At 31.6% G+C, this 27377-nt stretch overlaps 1 protein-coding gene across 2 annotated transcripts in view; it reads right to left on the minus strand.

Moving 5' to 3' along the window:
• Gad1 (glutamate decarboxylase) overlaps positions 1-27124 on the minus strand; it is a 74729-nt gene extending 47605 nt beyond the window's left edge. The window contains exons 1-5 of one of the 2 annotated variants that reach the window (XM_085942982.1): positions 27026-27115; positions 24893-25038; positions 22812-22896; positions 5315-5424; positions 3312-3438 (exon numbers count right to left, since the gene is read on the minus strand). In XM_085942982.1, coding sequence (XP_085799108.1) covers positions 3312-3438; positions 5315-5424; positions 22812-22896; positions 24893-24961 — 391 coding nt within the window. In that variant the 5' untranslated portion in view covers positions 24962-25038; positions 27026-27115. Of the gene's footprint in view, positions 1-3311; positions 3439-5314; positions 5425-22811; positions 22897-24892; positions 25039-27025 lie in introns of both variants that reach the window. The other variant, XM_085942983.1, reaches the window with a different exon arrangement.
• Between the last annotated feature and the right edge of the window lie 253 nt (positions 27125-27377).

A 27377-nucleotide genomic window follows, 5' to 3' on the forward strand; every position in this document is an offset into this window, starting at 1 on the left:
ATTTCCGTGAGCGTGTTCCATTTTATATATCCGCAATTTCCGCATCAGTTACTCACAATATATTTACTTGTGAAAGGTAAGAGTTTATATTGTGGTACTTGAAAACGGATAAGAGGTGGTCTACGAAACAATGGATATTGACAGTGGTCCACGCACGCGGAATATTGTTTCCGATTAGAGATACGTCGGTTTCCACTAGCCTCCACAGTTTCTCAAATTATTATGATATTTTACTCCCTTTTCCAATTAACTGCACTACTCTTGTTAATGGATATTTCTTATGTTAAGCAAACATAATTATTATTTCTAATAAGCTTTTTTGGTACTGTTCGGTTATCAGGAATACAGCGGAAAACACATTTTGAAAATAGCCGATAAACTGGATGATTTATTAGGTTAACCTAACCAAACCTAACCTAACCTAACCTAAACTAACCCAAACTAACAAATAGTCCAGTTTATCGGCTATTTTCAAAATGTGTTTTCCGCTGTATTCCTGATAACCGAACAGTACCAATAGCTTTTTTTTAATCAAATGGGCTTTGATGATATCTTACATATAACTAGGTAGGTATTTAAATGCCATAAAAACAAAAGTTATATCACATTGTTTAATTTTAAAATATAATGGCGCCACAAAACACCATCATTTTAGTATCATCAATAGCAAAACAACCCAGTGTACGTCGTAATTTCCTTCACAAACTTTCTCCACCTCCCCTTATCCTATGTAAATATCCTTCAGATGTCTGAAACGGACCACGGAGCCGTATATCCTTTCGCAGATCCTTTCTCTCGAATATATTAAGTTCACGCTCATCGACCTTGTTGAAGACCCAATACTTCGTAAGTCAATACTGGTCGGATAAAGGTCTTGTACCTTGTGGCGGGTTTAGTGGCGAGGAGACCCGACGAACTAACTAATTTTGAAACCCTTACGATCAAAAAAAAAATTAAAACCATAAATTCTAACTACTAATGTACCTACCTACAAATATCAATAAATCCTTTTCCTAGAGCCACAACATTTAGCTAAAAATAATTATTATTGAAGATGACGGTTATGACATAATAAGATTACTAATTAGTGTCTTAGTTTTTTGTGTACAAGTACCTACAAATCTATTTGTGGTCATTTTATTGGCACCTTTGATTATTTTAACAATTGCATGACCAGAGTGAACTTATTCGAAACCCCCCTTTTAAATTTTCTCACAAATCAACTGCATTATCTACGTCAAAGAAAATCGCCGTTGCTTGTACGTATAAATCTAGATTTTTGCATGACGGGATAGGATACTGAACTTAGCTGGCTTTGTAGACAAAATAGCATTCATTTGCTGCTTTTTATTTTTTATTTTTTCATTGGTGACATTCGTATTGATCACCAGGGAGTTGAGATATACAGAGCTGACGACGTATTTTTATATTACAATTATTAAAAATGCATATAGAATCTATGTTATTATTTTATAAAGTAGTTTTACTAGCTGACTTAGTTTGAGAAGAACTGTCCAGAAACATGCGTCAATTGATCCGTATCTGATTCAACATGAAAAGGGCGGGAATATTGCGAAATACGAGTACCAATATGTCACCATACACTGGACGTGGACGATCCTTTTACTTTAACATATTTTCTAAACTCTGATATGAATATTGGTCGCCAACAGTTTCTTGACAGATTATTCAAAATTAAAACTGGATATTGACCTCTAGGATTATGTCTATTAATTAGGACCATAATTTGTTTCCAAACAGACATTGAAAAAATAGCACATGAATGTCAACTAGTGTTTTTACGCTCTCTGAAGCGCTTTCTAAATTGCGTCACTTCTTGGAAATCGGCTTTTGTATTTTTAAATCAAAGTATTATAATTAATTACCTTATCAACTGGTATCAGGATCTCCTTAAATTTTTGTTATAGCGTACTTGTACTAACGTACTTGTACTTACTAATGATTTCTTCTTTTGACAATGACCGATCATAATATGATCATATGGGTCTCCCACAGAGTGGAGGTTTGTATTAACAGATTTTTTGTTTTCACGAGATATGGATGTTAGCAACTTGCTCAACCAATTGGGTCCATATTCTAATACCAATCACAAATTGAAAAACAATATGGGAGTTTGTCAGATCCGGGATTCGAACTGAGACCCACGACATTATAAGCCAACGCGTAAGCCGCTCGGTTATCGTAGGCGTTTTTTTTAATACAACGAATACTCTCGACTTTATTCTGAACGGAACTAAGTTTTTTTAAACGAAAACCCCAAATAGTTACATATTTTCAGCAAGAAAAAAACATTACATAATAATGTTGATTCATCGAGATTTCATGAATTCTCGAGAAATAAGTATTCTTGATTTCGAGAATTCCCAAATCTCGAGAAATGGAAGAAGTCGAGAATTACAAGCTTTTTTTTTTCAATAGGTCTTTCAATATCTTCAGTTATATAGACGGCGAAATGCAGGAATTTCCTGAGATAAGTAACTAGAATTTTAAAAGAGTTACGAACCTGAATATTGAGGGATACGGAAACGAAGAGATAAGTGTGCAATTAAGTTTCTAATATAGGTTAATACGTACTCTTAAGAGTAAATGATAGCCACTTTGGTGTGTATGAATTCCACAGCTGATCCGATGTTTACATATACACGTAAATCGATATTATGTCAGTGGCATGACACAGCTAAAGCGCAAGAATGCCAAATGCAGTATGTGATGACGCCTAACATGATAAATCACAAAAATTGCAATGGAAATATTCCTGACAATATTTCTGTGTTTAATGAAATTTCAAAACATTACATATTGTTTTCAATAGACTTGGTATTCCTACTTAGATAATTAATATCTACTAATCACCTTTTTCAACAGACGTTTTCACACATTGTAAAGTGAATCCTGAATGAAAATTTTCAAATATCAGAACGCAAAAAACTAATAAACAAACGATAGTCAACAGCAAGCCACCGTTTAAATTTTATTTACCAAAAATAAACTATTCATTCAGGAAAAATCAATCGGAAATAATAGCAGAGGACGTTGCCGCATTTCATTCATTAAGAACCCTCGTGATTGGTACGAGTGCATTTCCGAGAAACTAGATCTCCGTAAGTAGAAGGCACAATAATAAGAAGATATTCATTCATTACTGGAAAAATAGAAAATATAATTACTATTTCTATAGTTACGCATTCACAAAAATGTTCTGGAATTGGTATTTTGTGGAATATAAAGGGTTCAGTAGGCTTCCTAATTAACTGTTAAATCCCTTTGGGAATAGATTTTGAAAAACTTACCAGTTTTAACTTGATATTTTAGGGTTGTGGCACAATCCTGCACCAGTTGTTGAAGAGGAAGACCTCGTTCTGGAAGGTCAAGGTCCAATAGCGACCGCATTTCTTCGGGGTGATGGAACTCCAATATCTGTAATAAAAATATATAATAATGCCATTTTTACAATAACTTTGAAAAACACTACCAACTGTGTGATATACACATCACCAAAAAATAAATATATTTAGTTATTATATAACCACAAATTTATATTATTATTAAATTTACATTAGAGAAACGTATCCAAGGTAAATACAATATAGTAGCATACATATCAAATGCCAGAAAGACAGGTACTGCGGTGACATTATTTTTATAGTGTTATCAAATTAATACTATTTTTAAAACGTCATAGCCATTTTTTCTCTAATTCCTTCATGGAAAGATACGCAATGGTACGGCGTATACAAATTGTTAAAATGTATTACAGAAATGATGAATATATTCGAGCTACGTTTCGGGCATAACGTGAAATGTATGGTCAAAATAATTGACCTACAGAGCTTATTATTCGTAATTTAATTGGAAGATTCGAGTCAAATGGTAGTATTTGTGATATTAAGTATCCAACCCGTCAATATCGATGTTGTGATGAAGAAGTAGATGAAAGTCCAGAACAATCAATCAATCAATCAACAAGATGGTGCAACATGCCATATAGCCCGTGGCACAATCAACTTTACTTAAGGGGGGACATGCTCAGCGTAGGTCAAAATGGAGCTTTTATTGCATTTTAAAAGCATGATCCTGGAAATTCCTTAAACGTTGTAGATAATCTATTTATATAATTTTGAAGCCTTATTATCCTTTATATTTATTTTAAACATTTGATGACTGCATAAAGTATTTTTATTACATAAAATAGTATTCTTTTAAACCTCTCGCTCTAATGTTTTAGAATATAGTCATATTTCAGTACGTCCATGTGAAGTGGTGTTAAGATTTTTTATATTTATTAATTTTTAAAAGCATTTATAAAACTATTAGTAAAATTTATGTCGACATTATTATAGTGAAATATTTACAATAAACAATTATATTGATAATCTCTGTGATCCCAAATTTGACAAGAATTAGGCATTTTATTATTCAAAAAATGGGCAAGATTAACACATTTGAAGATAATTCTAAAGAGACTAATTATAAGTTATATCTTTGACCATTCAAGTGTGATTAACATCCTACGAATAATGATTGCTTTATAATAATTATTGACCTAAAAAAGGTAGTGTTTTTTTGAAATACGCCATTTCTTTTGGCATTCCCCAGTGGTTAAGCTACAACATACGGCCATATCCATAAATTGACAAACTAAAACTGAAGTAGGGAGTAAGACCATGTTATCGCGCGTGTTTGAACATGTACTTAACCGATTTTTTTTAAACGGTACTGCAGTCATCAAATGTTTAAAATAAATATAAAGGATAATAAGGCTTCAAAATTATATAAATAGATTATCTACAAAGTTTAAAGAATGTCCAGGATCATGCTTTGAAAATACAATAAAAGCTCCACTTTGACCACCGCTGAGTATATCCGCCCTTAACCATATAATAATGAGACGCACATAATGTATACTTACCATATCGTCATTCTATCTTTTGAACATCATAAATTTAAAACAACTATTTTCAGGAGACAGTAAATTTGATCCAGTCTTATTTTGGTTTAATAAATAGAAATTTAAAATTTAAAAAATGTAAACAAATAACCAAGGTACTAAATACAAAACAACAACAATTCCTCGCACCTATTTCGGGGTATGCAATTTTTCCGTTGTATGGGTGCGTACTAGAAGGTTTTTGAGGATTGTAAAAACTGAGTTTTACAAGATAGACCAACAATATGACATTTTTGCGCCTGATATAAATATTAAAAAAGCAACAGAGAGGTGATATAATATATTTATATTTGAGAGTATATCATTTGATGTAGATGTAGGTACCTACTAATATTAAAATCTTACCTTTTCATTTCTATCATTGGTGTTTTTGACATATTCCATCAAAATTTCAATCACTTTAGTTAGGAACTCTTTAGACTGCGGGAACCCTTCTTCGTTCATTGGTAGAATTTCTGAAAAAAATAGAAAATACACATTTTAATCACATATAATTTAGGAATATAGGTTAATGAGGAATGGGACCAGTCTCAGGAAATTAAAACTAGAATTGATATCGCAAGGAGTACCTTTTTCAAAATGAGATGCCTCCTTAGCAATCGAGACCTTAACCTAGGTCTTAGACTGCATATGGTTCGTTGGTATGTTCTCTCAATTCTTTTCTATGGTATGGAAGTATGGACGCTAAACCAAGAGATGTCACGGAGAGTTGAAGCTTTCAATATGTGGCTGCATAGATGCATCCTCAAAAATTCCTTGGACTGACCGCGTGAGAAATTTTGAAGTTCTTAATCTAACGGGAAATGACCGAGAAGTTCTGCGTGGTATCAAAACCAGGAAACTACAGTACCTCGGCCACATTATGAAAGGATAAAAGTACAGTATTCCCCAACTTGTCGTTCAAAGAAAGATCAACGTTAAGTGTAGCATAGGACGACGCCGCATTTCATGGATTGGTACGAGTGCAACTCCACTGAACTGTTTCGGGTAACAGATGATTAGGCTAAGATCACCCTGATGGTGGCTGACCTCCACTAGGGGATGGCACGATGAGTAGAAGAAAAAAACTATCTCGATTGTTTGCAGTTATTTGAACACCTTTTTATGAACATCAGTTGTTTTTCAATCGATCCATACCTTGTGTAAAACATATTATATATTTATTGAAATAACAATATATTATACTATTAATACTATCGACTGAAATATAGACTGACTATTAATACTATAGAATTGACGATTTACACCTCTTGAATGTAGTATTTTTACTGTCCATGAAGAATAATGATCTATTATTATGTTTTGACGATTTATTATAATATGCTATCGAGTGTATTATAATTAATAAGATAGGGTTTTTACTAATTAGGTTTTTTACTGACACTTCAACTATTCATAATTTGTTTATTGTAGTTTTTGTAACCTTTGACTTGATAGGTAGGTAATGGAGTTTTTACCAACTTTATTATATTGCTTTATTATATAAGCTAGAGTAAAGACAGTTCGTTTTCAGTGTGTGTTTACCTTTGGTGAGTGTACACGGCGCCTGAAGGTGCCGAAAGGCGAAACCCGGGTCGCAAAAAACGACTTAAATGTAATAGTACAGAGCTTGAATCCATTAGAATATATCATACATTTGACCTATTTATAAGGCCCGAATCTAATATTTATAATCAGGACCCAATGGTACCAACTTCTTATTTACGATGCGTAGAAGATATTAACAATAGGCTAACAACCAATCATACAAAAAATACGTGGTAAGTAAACGAATACGTAGAAATCAAAATATTGCCTTTAAATGAATAAGCTTTATTGTATCCTATACGATAACTTAAAATAAATTATTATTACTATCAATCACTAAGTGAGTAAAACATTTTCCCGCTCTTTTTCAAATCGACCTGTTCAATGCTCACTCCGGATACTAATCCAGGATATAGCGGGACTTTATAAATGCTTGCAATGTCTTTTTATTCTTTTCTATGGATCAGCGGTGGGTGTAGATAAGACTCAGTGACTGATTATGGGAGATGAGAGAAGAAAATATCTATTAAATGATGGAGCAGGGTGCAAAGTGTTTTATTTATCATTCAAATATTAAGTAATACTTGATGTAACTTTACTATATACATTATAAACTCATAAATGACACGTTTGGATAGATTATTGGGATACATTATGTTACGCTGGGTCAGGCTAAAAATACTATAAAATATAGTCAATTTTAAACGTAGTTTATTTACAGCCCAGAGTTTATTAGAGTGTAGAGTAGAGAGATAACGGATTAGGCCTATATAATATTAATTGTGTAAAGATAAAATATATACAATAATTGTTGAATTTGGTCAATCAATATAAATACTGTTGTAAAGTTTTTAGGTTGGAAAAGCTATGCAAGAGATTGTTGAAATTGTGAATTTAATGACCATTACAAATAATAACATTTACGATTTTAAAAGTTTTTTTTTATTTAAGTATATCATCATCATCATCAGCCGGGGTAAATCCACTGCTGGATGAAGGCCTCCCCAAGCTTCTTCCAACTCTCTCGGTCCTGTGTCGTTCGCTGCCACGTATTTCCGCCGAACTTTATCAGTTCGTCAATCCAGCGGCTTTTAAGACGACCCTGTGGCCGTTTCGTGCCCTTTGAGTAACATTGGATGACGGCATTTGTCCAGCGGCCGTCCTTTCGGCGAGCAATGTGCCCCTTCCATCTTCATTTCAGCTGTTTGGCAACGTCTATTACATCGCGTGCTCCTGTCTGCTTCCTAACCCATTCGTTTCTCTAACGGTCCTTTCGCGTGATGCCCAACATACACCTCTCCATGCCTCGCTGTGCGACTATTAGCATTTGGACATCTCTCGTGTTGAGGGTCCACGTCTCGCAGCCATACGTGAGCACGGGCAGCACACATTGGTTGAACACCCTACGCTTAAGACATAATGGTAGGTCATTCTTGAAGATACTATTCAGACGTCCGAAAGCACTCCATCCAAGCTTTGTTCTGCGAGCAATTTCATCGTGCATGCTTCCGTCTATGGGCACCTGCTGTCCGAGATAGACGTAGCTGCTGACTTGCTCGAGTTGGGTGCCATTAATACAGATAATCGCAGGGTTCTGCGAGTTCTTGTATTCTACCTTGGAGGTCCTTCGGGTCTTGTGAGAATATAACAATATCATCTGCAAAGCACAGGTGACTGAGGTGCTCCCCATTAATTGGAACACCTTTTTCCTCCCAAGTATATACACAGCTATAAAACGCATGAGGTTAATTATTGATCTCTGCCTTTTATTGGCAACGCACTTACAACTTATCAAGTAATTCAATATATTGTCAATTATTAATTTCATTATTGTTTCAACAAGTAGCTATAGTCAGTTCATTAGTAAAATGGTTATGCAGAATGATTATGTATTTAAAACGACTATCTAATCTGAGATTTTAGGATAATGAGTTAATCAGTGACCGAGTTCAGTAAATATATTTTAAAGGTTAAATATGCGATTGTCAATTACAAAAAACCATTTTATACATTTTGTAAATGAGGTTATGTTTTTAAACGATCCATTATTACATGTGTAGGAAAAAATATTGATTTTTCTTCATGTTTATTAATGATTTAGAGTTTGAAAGATTCGAATTATATACGTTCCGTGAATAAACTATTTTTTTTACTTACGTGTCTGTTGTACAGTTGTATACCTTCAATTCTCAGCATATACATTGTGAATATCTAAATATAATCACCTAATTCTGATACTTAAACGTAGTATAAGTAAACAGTGGACAAGTAATTAGTCATATTTATTTTACGAAAAAATTAAAGCTTATTGAAAATACATACATGAAAGAATAGGTTTGATTTAAACTTTAATTTTTTGTATAAATTATGGGATAATTTAAGGCAAAGAAATATTTTTATGTCGAAATTAATTTCAATCACACGAGATTCAAATTAAACTACTTATCAATAATACAGCGTTATAGTACTTTTCCAGCAGACGTATAGGAATGGTTTAAATGCTTTCATCCCCCATATTAAGAGTAGTAAATCCGCCCTCTTTATAAGCGGACTTACCCGGATTCGAACTTGACAGATAGACAGCCAAACGCCTGTACCATATGGTGCTACGATGGCTCTACGACGAAGCTGGGGAGAGTTTATTGATTCGAGGAAGAGAAGTTTATTGATAACGTTTTCATATCAGGCAATCAATCTTTTGATAGTGGTGATGTATTATTTTCAATATTGCTACCTTAAAGCAATATTGAAATAAAGCGAAAGAAGACGATTTTGAGTATAATACCAATGGATTGCGAAAAGTTATAGCTACATAATGAATCATTGAATTTTTTTTATAAATTGTAATACTCAATTTAAGATTTAAAAAAATGTCACTGTTGCATTTATTAAAATTATCCCGTAACTTCAAAGCAACAGTGGAATAACTGAGATACCCCACTGTTAATCCACAATTACAAAAAATCCTCCCATTATAACTATTATAAACTGTAAAAATAAAACAAAATAAACATGTAGTTAACTTTGTATGAGAAAAACGTTAAAGTTCAATTATCTCGAAACTATAATTTTTGACTTATCCCACTGTCGCTTTCAGGTAGCGATATGTTGCTTGAGATTTATGGATATCATCACTTCACTTTAAGTTATTATCATTACTCTAGTTAAGGCTATTTAATTTTTATAAACTGAGAAAAGGCGATTCCATTTTGGGCGGATAAGCCGACAGACAGAAAATTTTTCTAAAGTGAGTAATATAAGTATAAATTTAAGATATATTGCACATGCCTTGTGTGTCCCAGATAACGATATTATAACTCGGGAGCTTCAGTTGTTTGTTCTCTCAAGGTGCAGAACTAACCTGATATTGGTGATGCCAATTGTGAGGGCAATAGCTCTGTTCAACCAAATTGCTTCGAATGTTGATATATTTCACATACGTGAGGATGAGTATAAGTGGGCGTGGTTTTATAAAATTTTAAAAGGTAGATCTTAATTCATTTGGTATACTTCCATATGTTATCTACTTTATAATATTTGTATTGCTCATTAAACTGTTTTTCTAAAACTGCATACATTTTTTTCCACATCCGTTGTGAACGTCTTAAATTTATAATTTGTTAAGTTCACTATATGTAAAATAAATAACTTTGAGTTTGAAAATGCTGACCAGATAATGATTTCAAAAAAATGCGATAACTATAATCTCATCTGATCAAAATATGGGTTTAACTTCAATTTTATAACACAATAATATACAGTAATATTCTTTTAGATTATGAAATGTTTAATTTGAAAAAAAAACGAGGAGTCATAATAATATATACGAATGTTCTATAAACTTTACGTATTATTCAGGTTTTAATCATAAAGTTTCATTTTCGACCTTCAAACGGCACCTGTGCATTGAAATGTACCCACACCATAGTTATATGATATTATTTGTATTGAATAAGTATTTATTATCAATAATCACACGTCTCTCTGATAGCTGATGTATTAATCTAGGATTATGGTGCTTTTACATCAACATTTAATCTGCCTCTACATCACGGATTAATTCCCGGATGCAGTCGTATGTATTTGTATTATTTGTATGGGGGAATCACTTTCTCATTGAACCGGAGAGCATCGGAATTGTGTCAAAAGCATCGCCTGCTGTGCTTAATGAGCAGTCTACTTGCCTCAGGGAAGGTCGAGGGTCGATTCCAACATGGGGATATACAGTAAAGGGTGACCAAACTGCGTATGGAGTAGTATATTATTGTATTTTAAATTGCCTCAAAGTCTATATATAATATTATACTATTTTTAGACCCGAGACCAATTTTTTCATTATTTACATAACTAATTTCTTCTTTGTAATTATAGTATGATAATTTTATTATTATCAGTATAATACTTATTAATATAATATTTCTTCAAAATTTAAATATTTGAAAAAAAATGCACAACATTATGGCACCTATGTGAAATAAATCTATAATAAATCAAAATTCTGAGATATTTTTTTATCTCTTTGGAGAAGGTATTCACTTTATTTTCATAATATGTAGATATTTATTTGGTAACATCTAAAGTCTAGAAAACTGAAAGTTATTTATTTTTTATCATTTATTAATAAATGCATTACAAAAATTAGTGTTTATAATCTACGTTTCAATGAAAAACACATTGATTGTAGAGCAGGGGTAGTCAACCTTTTTATACCTATCGCCCACTTTTGTATCTCTGTTAGTAGTAAAATTTTCTAACCACCCACCGGTTCCACAGTAATGGTGATTTTTAAAGTAGAGAAGTAACTTTACTTTATAAAATTTATAAAGCAGGGGGAGATGCGCTAGCTATTTTGCGTATTTAAATTGTCACGGGGAATTTTATGAAAATATAATGAACATGTTTTTAAAACCCCTACCGCCCACCATGAAAGCTGGAACGCAAACTAGTGGGCGGTAGGGACCAGGTTGACTACCCCTCTACAATGTAGAGCTTAGATAGATAGCTTCTCAAGATTTTCAAATCAGAAGATTAAAAAAAATGTATCCTGTTATTGGACCAAAAGTATTATAATGCAAATATTGAATGATAAAAATAAGAATCTCTCCAAATATTTTTATTAAGTAAATTTAGATATGGTTTGAGGCACCAAGAGCAAACGGCATTTTATCATGGTCATTTGTAGGGAACGCGATTGTATAACTTATGGCTATTAGTCATTGAATTGAAGGAGAGAAAAAATAAACGAAAAGGCAAAATAATATTTATGTGGTGATTTTTCATTCAAATTGGCGGAATTATCACTGAAAATTAATATCTATTCCGACGGAGAAGGAGCTAAATGCCTTAAATGGAGGCTTTATTTGGTTAGGTTTGGTTAAAAAAGCTTGAAAACGTATTGATATTTTCATTATATTTGCATGTACGCCGTTTAGTATACGGACTGACGATATCTGATTGGATGCCCAACTGTCGGAGAAATTGTTCTAGAAATCAATAATTACAAATTGTCTATTTAAAAAATAATAGTTGTAGTAATAGCATGATAAATGATTATGGTCACCTTTTATTCGTAAGGGGTGGATTTGAGCTTTTCATTAGGACGTTTTTCACTGGAGGGTGCTTTTAACGGAAGGAAAGTAAAGTTTTTCTTCCATTATAGAAGGCTTAATCCGGGTACGAACTACCTAGTCCTGAACCCAGCTGCTGTCTACTTGCAAATTGAAAAGCATGATAAAGGAAAGAGTAACAATACGTACTATTAAATATTAGACAGGTGTTTATTATCATACGTAGGTGTACCTACGAACCAGCGAACAATATTATTTTTTATTTTGTGTCCGGATAGATTTAATATAATTTTGTTTTCGATTGTTATTAAATTATCTACACAACTCATTTAGACCTTATATGTTTTTCTGCTCGTGTCTCTTGAGGTATCGGTTTGCCGATAAGTATTGCGAATTAAATTTACGCGGTCATAGATATATCTAACTTCTTATAGTATTTCAAAATGATGTATTTTTAATTTCTTTAATTGTAATTGGATTTAAATTGGAAATGCATTGTATTAATAATTTTAATAAAACACAATTTGTACTGAATCCACTTTCTTATATTAAATAATTGTACCGGATTCGTCTATCTCAGAGGGACATTTTTAACTGATGTATCGGTAAATTTATTTAATATAAAAAAAGTTGATTCAGTAAAAATTATGTTTTATTGAAATTATGAATACAATTATTCATTTTTAATAAGAAGAACTTAACATTCTTAAACCTTGTGTATAGAGGTTGTGATTTCTATAAATTTTGATTTCTTAAGATTCGAAAATTCATGATATCAAGAATATTTGTTTTCTCGAGAATTCTAAATTGGTTTTTTGATATCTCTCGAAAACATTTGAGATTCTAGAGAAATCGAAATTATTATGTAATTACCTCCCCATGCATTTTTTTTCATTTTTTAGGTCTTCCGGGCAAAAAAAAAATGCCGAAAAATTTGAAAGAGTTAAAATTGAGAGCTTTTTATGGCTTTTCTGGCCAAAAATAAATTTAAGAAATTTTAGCTCTTCTTTAAAGCCTTAAAACCAGCCAGTGCGTCGGGCCTCTACATCACTAAACGCACCACTGATAAAGAGGTATTATCTGAGAAAGACATTCATTGCTAACTCAATTTTTGTTTTATATTTCTTGAGATGGGTACAATTTCGCATTGCTCCAATCACCAGATAGTTATTTGACTTTTCTAAAGTCATATTATATGGTAGAGTGATTTGGGTATATATACTTAAAAATATAAACAGCTACCCAAATCAAGACAGCTTTTTGATATTATTTATTTGAGTTGTATTTTCTGTGAATTTATTTGGCATCCTGAACGTAGTGAATAAAAATATTTTACTCGCAAAAAGAATAAAAAAGAGAGGTAGGCGGACAGGGAAAGATGGCGTTTATATCACGTGGTAAATCCGGGAAGATTTCGAATGTTATTTCAACTGACAAAAGGGACTTACTATCTAATCCCACGTATACTCTTCTCAAACTATATGAACGTAGAATATTTTAAGTTATCATTATTTTGTGATAAAAATACCCCCCATATTTAAAACGTTTTGACGCAATTATCATAAAACATATTTTTATTCTACTGTATTGATTATCAATGTATCGGAATTTTATAAATAACTTTTATTATGATATTTTTTGGTATTAGACACTGCCTATACTATTTATATGGGTAAATAACTCAAAAAAATAGAGTAAATGTACCTGTTCTTTAATTAATATTATGTTTAATACTGCAAGAAGCCGTATGTTCTAAAAGTAGTGGAATGATGAAAGAAACAACCAGGATTGATAACATCGTAATAAATATGATTGCGACGTCACCAGGATCGAGTCCAAAACCCTCGGAACGAGAAACCATCGCCTTGTACATTTAACTACGTATGCTATCAATGCATTTAGCAGTCTATCATATTCATTTAGAATTGACAGATATTTATAAAAAATATAACGTGAAGGTTTATAAACAGTCAATAAAATAAAGTATGCGATGTCCTCATATATTGAGAAATACAATGCTTAAGTATTTTTTTCATTTTTATGATATGTAGAATATTTTAGTCATTTCATATAATATTTATGTAAAATTTGAGCGATCATAATTATGTAGGCATTTGAATTAATAAACTTGGGTATACTATGAGCTATCGTGTCATTTGAGGCTAAACTCGGCCTCTTAGGACCAAAGAAACGTAGGCATCTCAATTTTCTATACTTAACAGGAGACACAAAATAAAAGTAAATTTACATTCTACAGCCATTAACAAGAAAATGTTTTCAGAAGATTCGTATTAAATCATCTTTTAGCTTAAAGCCTCTCAAAATTGCTAAAACATCTGATAGGTTTCATGGGTTCTAAGAAGTCGAACTGTAATTTCCAAGACGTGAAATTATGGTCGTTTCAACATTTGTATACCATTTTAGGATCCACGTTCAAAGATTTGATATATTAAGTCAGTAAATTTAATTAAATAAGTCATTTAAAATATTAAGATAACACAGTGAAGCAAATGTGTACACATTCAAAAGACTAAAAAAATATAAAGTTATAACATAATTATATGTGTTTTAACCGTGAGTAAATAATACGTAATGTGATGTGATTTATCCAAAATAATATTATTTGTCATTACCCCAATAATTCACGTTAACTGTATATTAACTATTAACGCAATTAAATAAATAAAACTGTTCAGTTAAAATTTTCATAACAGATAATATCGGTATTGATTTGATAAACTAATAAATTGTGGAAGAAGCACTAAAAATAAATGAAAACATATGTCGTTCGTGTAACTTTTAATAAATTCATGTAACGTAAAAATATTTCTCAATAATTATTAGTGATGATTTGATTCTAGGTTAATTTATAATTAAATATGAAACTGAAATAAGTTGAGAATCTTTGTGGCATGAGATAGGTCTATTCTTTTTCTCAGTACAGAAACCAAATAGAATGTTCATTCCTTGAGTTGAGTAAAATTTATGACAGGGATTTAGAACAAATTTTCTCATTCATCTACATCTAACTGGAGGGGTGTTCACATACCCCTGATAAATAGATTGGTAAGTACCTATTTTAAAAATCCATCTTGGAATGTTAAGAGTATTTTACAAAACAATTATTATTTTTTATAAAATGTAATTCTACAAAGTAAACGGTAGATCGATTAAAGTATAAAGTTTAAAAATAAATTAATTCAATAATTAATATTTAGTGTTATTAATTTTATTGTGAATAATAAATTCATGTATTAAAAATTTATTGTTTTTAATAAATCTGTTTTTTTATCAGTTTTCTTCTCTTCAACTGAGATCGCTGTTACCATATATACATATATATTCTATTAAATTTTGAAAGTGGTCCAGTGCTCCAAACATTAGATCTCCATGTGACGGACTTATATTTACAATGTGTTTATTATTATATCTTATTTTTCATTATCAGTCCTTATATAAAACTATTTTTAAATCTTGTTATTTTGTTAAATTTTATTCTCTACAATATGGAGTCCATGCTGATGACAAATCTTCCCAAAGTTTTTTACGCTTCGTTTTGGAGCAATCATGGTAAATTACAAATCTTAATAAATTTTGAATATTTTAAGTGTTTATGAAAACCCGTCGTTGATACAATAAATACTCACTATTAATACATTCAGAAAGCGCATTAAATTGTCATTACTTTAAAAAAAATGGTACTATAAATGTCTTGGAAATTTAATAAATTTATTGAGAAATATCACTAAGTACCTACCTAATCTGCCTACCTACAAATAGGCTTTAAGAAGGCTTTTACTTAAACATACGCTAAGTTTTATTTTTATTTTTAATTAAAAAAAAATATGTATGAAATTATAGCTTCTGAATCAGTTATGTTATCCCCTCGGAAAAATCCATCCATAGACCGATTGCTCCCTTGGTATTATTATATACTCTATAGTTAAATGATACCATAGACAAAATATTTGCGCTCGTTTGAGCTTGGGGACTGTTTCAATTTTTGACAAGGCAGGTGGATTAAAAAGGATATATTCAATAATTTATGACAATACATTGCGCTATCAGTTTATTATTATTGGCATGATTAAACGTTTAGTATTTGCAATATATTATACAGACAAGCTAATTTGTATTATTATACAATATGGATTTTGTAGGTAATTTAGGATTATTTTATTATTAGCTGTAAAAAACATACGTTCCATATAATATATACTAATCATACAATAATTGGAGTATCTATGTGTCTATCTGTCCGTTTATTCGGTTATAATACAAAATCTACTGAAGATACATTGATGAAACGTGCATTGCTTTTACTCTTATAGCCTAAGTTATTGGTAAGAAGTTATTAAACTTTTATATTGATTCTTAATAACGCCAAATAAATTTCTTAATATATAAAATATCGCACTGGTAACAATAAGAGGTAAGGCATGGGTTGAAAAAAGCACGCCTAAGAATCGAGCAACAAATAATACGAATCAGTATATTTATTCACGGTTTATATCTGTCTAAATTTTCTTTACGTGTTTTATACGGAAGAATTAAGAAATAAATGAAATATAATAAAAAATTATATATTATTTTTACACTATTTCAACATTTTTATCCATAAGGCATTTTGGGAATGAGACAACTCGCCAGGAAAATTGGGCGCCGGACTGTCGAATGAAATGAATAGATGTTTGTTACGATTTTATACAGAAAGTAGACGAAGAATTTTTATCAGTTTCTTAGAAGTTTTAATTCATTTCGCTCCTAACTCTCTTTTAACTTAATTTATGCATACATAAATCATTATTTACGTGTGCATATTTATTTTTTCACAAAGTATTAAATAATAATACACTTAATAATTTAAATATAAAAAAGTACTTATAGTTCATGAACGTCGAACGTTTTTTATTTTTATTTTCGAATTTAATTTGATTGCGTGGCGCCCAGTTATCCCGGCGTCCTAGACCCGAGATTTTTAATTGCTAAAAAAAATCTCGGCGTATACCGATAACATTTTATTGTTTATAAAACATTATTAATAGTGCAGGTATCTAAAATATTATCTGCAAAAAACTATTCAAATAACGCGAAATCGTTTTTTCTTATTGTGAAACGTTTTCAATCTCCTCTGCTATTGTTTCAATTTCCCTCGTTTTTCCTGAACTTCCGCTTTGGCAATATTCAAAATTGGAATGCGAGCGACGGACCGGAAGTAAATCGACGAACTTTGAGCATGCTTTTTTGCATTACAATACCCTTTGTCCGTAATATTTTTTCTATTTATACATACCCACTACTCTTGTAGAAAAATATGTCTAGGATGGTCTGTTGATAATATTTTTACTTTTATATAAGTATATAAATTCTTATTCTTTGAAAGCACTCGGAAAATGACGTAGGTATAGGAGTTGTATTTTAGCGGCAAGAGCATTAAAATAAATTGCAAAATGCGTGTTTAAGTACACATACGAGTATACAGTACATTCTCAATAATCCGCCGCTCGCTTATCCGACAACTACTATAATCCGCCGTTATTTTTACTGATTGAAAGCACAACATCAAGATCTATAATCCGCTGGTATGCGTATGTAAAATTCAATAGTCCACCGCGTGCCAATATTATGACTTACGACTCATATGAGCTGTTCGCCGTCTAGCCCAGTTCCGTTGACCATTAAATTTAACCCGAGTCAATAATATTATCGTTTTCTTTTAGTTCTTTGTTTGAACAAGTTAACAAAATGGAGTCTTCTCGAAAGCGTAAACATGACACATTAACTATAACCATCGGAAATTTTACGAAAGTGTACAATATTGGTTGGTCGCCCATGGTTTAATACATGTAGGAATAAACTCTGCTTATTTAATATGTATAATTTAATAAATATTTGATTTTGATTAAAAAAAACCATTAAATAGTTGCTAATACAAATTTCTCAATAAAAACTATTTTTACGAAATATGTACCAGTTTTAATTTCTACCATATTATTTTGTATGTATGCACTATAATCCGCCGTTTTCACTAATTGGACACTTGTCTGGTTTTTGGCGTGGCAGGTTACTGAGAGTGTACTGTACATACAAATAAAATTCTGTATCATTGAAAATAATTTAAAAGAAATATAAGAAATATGGCTCTTTTATAATTAACGTCGCCCCTTTTTTCTAAAGTTAAAAATGTTCAAACATTTAGTTACCCGTTTTCTTCCGAAAAATATTTCGTAAACTTATATGTATTATATTGTCACGAGATCTCAGCTTAAGAAAATTAATTGTTCATTTTATTTTATTCACGTTCAACGAAGCACCAGCTGTACATCTCACCCATAGCTTAGCCCATTAGACAGGGTAAATACTCGTAATATGACTATTGTGAATTGAACTCATTTATACATAGGTAGATGTAATGTATTCTGTTATCAACGTATATATAGGTACCTACTTTAAATTATGATTCAGTTGATGACGAATTTAAACTGCCCAGGCTGATGATTATGTTTAGAGCATATCAAAAAATGGTTGGGGTTAATTTTGAAAAAAAAATCCATTATAAATTTGTATTGATTGAGGCAGATTTAACACATCCTATCAGATGCGACTGTCTTCCATATTTACTCTTAGATTCTAGTCGCTTCACACGCGGAATATCGTACTTTTATAAAATATACAAACTCTCCACTCTTTGATTCAAACAATACATACTTGGCGTACAGGTGTAACTAAGGGTGTATAACTAAGAGTTATTGAGAGCTGTCGCATACAAAAATGGTGGAAAGCGCGTGACATAACGGTCAGGATAATGTCCGTTTGTGTCGTCCGCGAAGTCACATGAGACATGCCACATCGGAATATAAAAGCAATGTCTCAGACAGTTGCACCAATTTATGAGTGCCTCGGGTTTTCTAACAGCCACATATCTTGTGTCTCAGAATGCCGAGAGAAGTGGGGTCAGTCCGTGGAGAAGGCGGTTTTTTTTGTTTTTCTAGGGGAGGGGTCCGGGCGCGAATATTATATAATGCATAATATACATTTTCAAAATCATCATCATCAGCCGGGGTCAATCCACTGCTGGATGAAGGCCTCCCCAAGCTTCTTCCAACTCTCTCGGTCCTGTGTCGTTCGCTGCCACGTATTTCCGCCGAACTTTATCAGTTCATCAATCCAGCGGCTTTTAGGGCGACCCTGTGGCCGTTTCGTGCCCCTTGGGTACCATTGGATGACGGCATTTGTCATTTAAGCGTAAGGTGTTCAACCAATGTGTGCTGCCCGTGCTCACGTATAGCTGCGAGACGTGGACCCTCAACACGAGAGATGTCCAAAGGTTAAGAGTCGCACATTTTCAAAATAATTTATTAATTTTATTATGTTGTTGATGCCGTCCCAACTGAAAATAAATTTACCTATTTATACGGACTCGTAATAAGTAAGTGGTACCTATGTATCTAATATTGTATAACACGTAGTAGTTTGCTTTATCTCCCGCTTTCTTCCGGCATCGCACAACCGGAAGTGTTAGAGGAGCGTGCGAGAGTTTCCTGCGCCGGAAATGCCATCATCTTATCTTCCCGACAAAATGGTGGGAAATTTTTATCATTTAATTAAGCCATCAATGGGGTAGAAAATTTAAGTTAATTTTTAGTAATTTTATGTCTTTTTGGATATTTCGCTCAAATTGCTACAGATTCAATTACAAATATATAAGTTTCATTCAAAACTTATTCGAAAACTAGTTGTTATCAAAAAAGGTCACAGTGATTATTGTATTATAGCGATTATAAAATAAATACACAATAATTTGTTAGGGTAAACCATTTTCTAGTTATGTTCTATTGTTCATTTACACTGTTTGACGTATTATTATTCTGAACATACATTTTCAATCAACGTTGGCTCTCAAAATGAAAAGCAAGATCGACCTTTTCATGAATTATTGTCTTTCTTTGTCTCCATTGTTTCACATTGTCAACAATAGATGGCGTTGTTTGCTGCGAACATGATTTGAGCTTTGAACGAACGCCGCCTCAAGCGCTAATGACGGCGTCCACATTCAAACTCTTTGATTAATGAACATAAAATGGCCGACGTTTGCGACAGATTGCAGTGCTGTCAAAAACAATTTTACTTTTTGAATGTTTGTCCGAAAAATTATATTGTTAATTATTTAACATTATTTTAAAAACGATATACTTAATTGATAGGTACTATAATCTGCCGTGGATCTAGGTCACTTCCCGAATAGGTTTGTTTTTTACGAGAAGCGGTTATTAGGTATTCGCTCAGCCTATCGTGAAAAAACAAAAAGTAAATTGGCCACACGCGGATTTCGATACATGACTTCAGCGCGTCAATTCTATACACAAGACTGCTTTTCGGCATCTACGGCAGCTATCTAGGGTAGATTTGTATCGAAATATTAGTACTTATTGTAAAAATTACAATAAATTAGTTGTAATTGTTACAATAAGTGCTATGTTTTAACAGCACCTCTCTTGGCTGTGTTAACTTTAGAGCGAGATAGACAGTTTTGACTGTTTAGACAGCTAACTTATTGTAACAATGAAATTAAAAGATAAAGTGATAATATTTATCACTTTATAACTTTAGTGGTCGATAAGTATATAATAGACCCACAGAAACGAATATTCGTCTACGGCGGGCTTTTTTGTTTAGTGTAATTAGAGTTATTTGATAAAACCAGATTTATCTCTCTATGCCTTCTAATACACGTTATATATATGTTACAAGCTAAGGGTGATAAAGAAAGGCATTTGGCCATTGATAATTAATCTATGGAGTGTTCAGTATATTGATGACGTGTGTTTAGTTTTCTGGCGTAGCTCCTCTACGGCGTAGACATTTTGAGCTACGGACTACTAATCAACACTATTACATAATGTAATATATATATTATTGGGTAATCGGTTATTTGGTTCAATATTATGAACCCATTGTCATACAAAATAGTACCAAACAACTACTTTTTCAGTAATAAATTCAAAGTTCACCGTCATTGACTTTTTTTTAGATATACGTCATAATGAATATGTTGTAAACAGAATTGAATGAGTTATCTACATTTATTTTGTACATTAGGCTAATCTGTAGGTATATATCAGTGATGGCCGAAGAACTCTCCCTGCTCCACTATTCTCGGTCACTAGTATTTCATTGCTACGTAATTCTACTAAACATGATTGTCTCATATATCTAACGGGCTCATGGTCGCGCTGCAGGTCTTTTAATACCCCTAGGGAACCACTGGATGGTGAGATTTACCCACTGATTATCGTTTCATCAAGCAATGTGGCTACCTTCGAGGTATTTACGTTTTGTATTAGGTCCAACACCGATATTTGGTCAACCAACGATTGATTTGTTTATCAATCCGTGCGCATTATGCCCTACGAACACATATCCATACCACGCTCTCTTACAATGTAAGTATATTCGTACATATAGGTATTACCTATATATAATATTGTGTAATGATGGCAGCTTTTAATTGAACTTTATCGCTCGTATTTTGAGAAGCTTAGAAAACTATTATAACTAATTTATATAATAACGGCACCTCTTTCTAAATATCTAGTTGATAAATCATACTATTAATGTATCGATTTATTTGGATAATATAAATAAATGATGCATGTTAAAGTAATATTATACAATAGTTACATCTTTACAGTAATAGTATTTGGAATTTTATGTATTATTCCCATTTTGTGCAATAAATGATTATTTTACTACATTAAAAAATCAACACAAATTTTGTCATTAACAGTGAACCAATCGAACGTGTGATCCATTATAAACATTTAGGTACATGGGTCAATGAGAAATGGGACCAGTCTCAAGAAATAAAAACTAGAATTGAGATCGCAAGGAGCGCCTTTCTCAAAATGAGACGCCTCCTTAGCAATCGAGATTTTAATCTAGATTTGAGGCTGCGTATGGTACGTTGTTATGTTCCTCAATTATTTTCTATGGTATGGAAGTATGGACGCTAAACCAAGAGATGTCACGGATACTTGAAGCTTTCGAGATGTGGCTGTATAGACGCATTCTCAAAATTCCTTGGACTGACCGGGTGACAAATGTTGAAGTTGTCAATCGAATGGGGAAGGACCGAGAAGTTCTACGTAGTATCAAAACCAGGAAACTATAGTACCTCGGCCATATTATTAGAGGACAAAAATACAGCATTCCTCAACTTGTCATTCAAGGAAAGGTCAATGGGAAGCGTAGCATAGGACGGCGCCGCATTTTGTGGTTTAAGAACCTCCGTGATTGCTACGAGTACAGCTCCACTGAACTGTTCCAGCAGACGACAAAGATAAGATCGCCTTGATGGTGGCCGACCTCCGCTAGAGGATGGCACAATAAGAAGAAGAAGAAATCATAATCAACATCCGATTTCGGGCAGCCATTTTATATGAACTGTTTCAACAAATAATCTTTACAAATTTTACATTAAGTTAGAAATCATTGTGCTTGAATACGAAATCTAGAATTTTCCAGAATAGCTTTATGCAATCTACGTAACATAACTGTTTATATATTATGTCATTCGGCATTAGACATTTTAACAAACGTACCAAAGACTTTGTAAAATTTTTGTGTTATAAATTATACTAATATAATTTTACCAAATAGCGTTCTGTTTAATTTCGTTGGTTGCGGAATATAATGTTATATGATGTTTCTATGTAAGTATTTTAAAAATAATTTATATGAATACATACCGTCATATCTGAGTTGACCAGTTTTTGCTGAGAGCTGAAAGCTACCAGAGGATGAACCGGATCCGAACGAAGCCATTCTGTCTGTCTGTAAAAGAATAATAAACATGCAATTATTATAAATCACTAATAGTCAGTTCAAAAATCATCTTTTTTCTCAATAAAAGAATTAAAGTATTATTTGTTACTAAACTTTTCAGCTGGAGAGATGTTCTTCTAATATTAGAGTGATGGTATCAATTTTTGAAAGGCAAATCAATTAATTGTTTGTCATTTCATCTTCATACTTTTTTGAAGCTATTGGAATGATACCTTTCTCTCCATGATTTATTTTGGCAATTTTAAAAATCATTTGTCATGCTTTGAAAATCAGACTGCAATTGTTTTTATTAGAAATATACATTTGTGTGGTTTTATCTTTCAATAATTAGTATAATATAATATATTAAGAGCTTTTTTAATAATATGAAAATAAAATAACCATATTTAGTGAGTGTGTTTTAGTCTGAAGTTAATTATACATTTTCAAATCGAAAATAATTACCTAAATAATGAAATGCGGAAAAAGATAGTTAGATTTTTCAATAGTAAAGGGTTTCAATATTTCCCTATGGAAGCTTTTTTTGCAATATTATATACCAGTATAAGATAATTGTTTATTTTATAATTATTATTAGCTAATACAGATAGTTATTTCATACTTTAATTTAATTTAAATAAAAAAATAATGTAATACTTAAAAAAAGAATCATTTTAAAAATATGTATGTGTTTTTAAGAAAGCTAGACTATCAATACAAATAAAAATAAACTATTACAAAGGAGGAACATTTTAAATGAACATAGAACTCTTAAGAATTTTACTTTAAATGACGTGCATAAACAATGAAAAATATGAGTTTTAGAATAATTAATGTAAAGAAAAAGGTAAGTAAGTGTATTGTTAACTCTTTAAAGAAAAAATGGTATACATTGCAGATGTTAGAAAAAATACCTATATAATATGAATTTAACAGTGCCTATCAGTCAGTAGCAAGAAGATAGTTCTTATATTACCGATAAATAGGTGTTTTGTAGATAAGCTTAAAACTTTGTGTAGTTTCTATTGCCATTTACATTATAAACAGATCATATTATGCGCCTTCATTTATATTTTTTTTGTGTGGGGAAACATACCCATTGAATCTATATTCTGGATCAAATACATATTACATATGACTTGTGTATTTTTCCTGGTACAAGATTGAACTCGCACCGACGGCTTCAGAAACGGGAGATGCTCTACTACGCGGTTAAAACATACATCATATATTAATTTTTATCCTAATGATAAAACGACCAAAAGTGGTTGTTATAAATATGTTTAGTTAATATTATGTAAATGAGCACATCAAGAAATGGACGTTTATAACGTGTACACTAATTAAGGGATTGATATTTACATATTCGTTAAATACTTTGGTCCGGATATTTGTATATATCGAAATAAAGTGTCTAAATTTAAAAAAAGCCGACGGAGTTTAAACCAGACACCCTTCGATCAGAAATGCAAATGCTACCCAATTAAATGAATAGACCAAGTATAATAACTCAATCTGAATTAATATATGTAAGGTACTCACTTGTACATACAGAATTTCAACTTTAAAGTGGATACCTTAGTAGAATACGTAAGAGCCACGAATGTGAATACATTTTTGTACATTTATTTTTATACCATATACAATGTATATTGTAAATGGTAGGTACTGTATAAGTGTACACGTTGGCAGAATATTACAGCGATGTTGTAAAGAGAATTAGTTAATTTTTTAAACATATTCGTCAGTTTATGAAGGAATTCGAGAGCTTTAAGAGCAGACATTGATGCAATGGACAGGATCGTTTACGAGTGTCTTTTTATTTTTCTGATTACGCATCCACTAGTGAGTCAACGGAGTTCATAGGTAATTATATATTGTATCAAGTTGTAATGTGAATATATTTGTTGTTTATCGTGTGCTAGATATCAATTAGAAAGTCTACAAAGGGTCATGCATAAAATGACAAGAAAATGGAAAACTTAGTATAAAAATATGAACGAACCAGTTGTAAATTGTCAGCAAAAGTTTTACAGTAGTGCACAAAATAGTCCCAACTGTATTTAGCTGACATTTGAGAACCTCCCGACACTCGAAATGAATCTTAATTATGTCAGTTGTATTAAGTTACTAGTTTTCATGTAGATGCAACTGAAAGAATGTGAAATTAAAATGGTTAGAAACTAAAAGGAACACGTGCAAGCAAAATAATAATATATCGGAAATTATATCAAATTATAACAATACAAAGCATAAACGAAACAGATTTTTATCTAGGAATTTATTTGATTTGTAGTATAACCTAATGTTAAATAAAGTAGCTTCTTCTCTTCCTATCTAAGATTTCTTACAAAAATGAAAATATAAGTGACACCTAATTATTTATTAAAGAGAATGTCATTTCGGTTGTTACATCATTATAAAGATTCCTTGTGGGAACCCGGAGACTGGAGCGTATGTTGTTTCGAACCGTACGCTTTACTAAACGTATGATTTCTGTTCATGGAAATATAATTATTTTCATCAGTTTAGTATGGTACACTCTATAAAATCACACAAGGTTTCCATCTATGGATGGATTCTATGCGTGTTAAACGAAATAATTACCGACTTATAGATTTTAATACAATTAATATTATCCTTTTGTAAAATCAAATTTTACTGCTTGCCAGAATTAAGGTAACGTTAATTCAATTAATTCCCAAGTATGCTTTACATGTCCTTATTTTAACAAATTAATAGATCTAAAAAGCACTGTTCTATTTTTGAATATATATATATTTTAAATTAGTTTCTATTATATAACAAAATTGTATCATCCGTTCATTTTTTTTAATGTTTTAGTTAATATAATATTAATATTTATACAAAATGCAACAATTAACTAAATGATCTCTAGATTTATACTTGAATATAATGAATTATTTAAAAATAATCCTCCCACGTTAAACGTCATTACGGTGATACATACTCTACTGCCAACAGACATATTAATTATAATTTGAAACAAGTAAATTTAGACCGTGTTCATACAAAATAATAACTATAAAACAATTATAAGAAAAGGAAGACATTCAATTTAAAGGCTAATAGATAATTTAATTGTTTAGTTATAAAAGAAAACTAAATGGAAGTTTCCACAAGAAATGTAAATGACAGACAACAAAAAAAAAATGGCGACACGAGAAAGAAGAGAGAGAAAGATAGTCGTGATATTTATACCTAATGGATTTTATAAAATTTAAGGTATCAAAAATAATTTATCAACCAAATATTTATTCAAGTTGGTATTTTAATGATGAGAAGTTTTGATTAACGAGAAAGTAAGTATAGGACATCTAAAGAATTACAAATCCATATAAAATAATAACAAAATTAATGTTTCACTTTATTTATATAAAACATATTGTATTGTATGTAATAATCTGTGTGTTTGAACAATATTTTATAAAAACGACAAGTAACATCAATTATTTAATTAATTAAAAAGACAAGTGATTGTAATGCTATTGCAAGCTGAATAATTATATAATCTTTTAATGGTATTGCACAAATAATGACGGACATATTTTAATTTTTTCATTAAAGAAAGGGAGTTTAAAACATTTTTTTTTGATTTTATTATTGAGAAGATAATTAACAACTTCAAAGAATAATACCAAACAATGATAAATGAATTTGTATAATTATAACAAAACTGTTATAAATTCAAAGTAAGGAATAAAATAATTAAATATATTATACGTAATTGTCTTTTGTGTTCGGAAGGACTCTAGTGATTTTTTAATTCTTCCCGCCGAAACAAAATGGCTGCCATATCCATATGCTTTTTACTGTGCGGCCATTTTACCTATTGGGATCGTATAAGATAATATACGATATATTTATTTATAGAGCATAATTTTACAGGTAAAGAATTTAAGCAATGTGTGTAATAGAATATGCAATGGTTAGTGATTTTCGTACACAGTAAAAAAGAATTTGTAATGTTCCTCAAACAAAATATTATATAACTGATTATTACAGCTATTGAAAATATTACAACGAAAATATGTAATAGATATACGCATTTAAATAAAAACAAATACATTAAAATGGTAAAAAAATCAATGATAGAATTAATATTAAAGCAAATTACAGTGGTGTACTTGGGAAATAACTGACTAAACCCGAAAGCACTTGCACTGTGGTTGATAAAAGTGTGAGCAGCGGACGCGGCCCTCCGAGCTATACTGAGGAGGCTTCGACGCTGGAGTCCCGGGGAGGCTTTCGAGGAAGGCTTCGAGGGTGGGCGAGCGTATGGATCGGCAAGGACGCGCCAGAGGTTACCGAGACACTCCCTCCGCTTGATTCGGGAGGCTTTTGACGCAAGCGCGTTGCGAATGGTGTCGATTGAGGAAGGGCGGAAAAACAAGAATATTAATTAACCGGTGATTTTTTATTATTGTAGGAAGTATACAATTAATCACTAAATCGAAGGTAATATATAT

The sequence above is a fragment of the Rhyacophila brunnea genome, unplaced genomic scaffold, assembly GCF_057557595.1.
Source record: "Rhyacophila brunnea isolate RB1 unplaced genomic scaffold, BYU_Rbru_1.0 scaffold_15, whole genome shotgun sequence".
Lineage (NCBI taxonomy): Eukaryota > Metazoa > Arthropoda > Insecta > Trichoptera > Rhyacophilidae > Rhyacophila > Rhyacophila brunnea.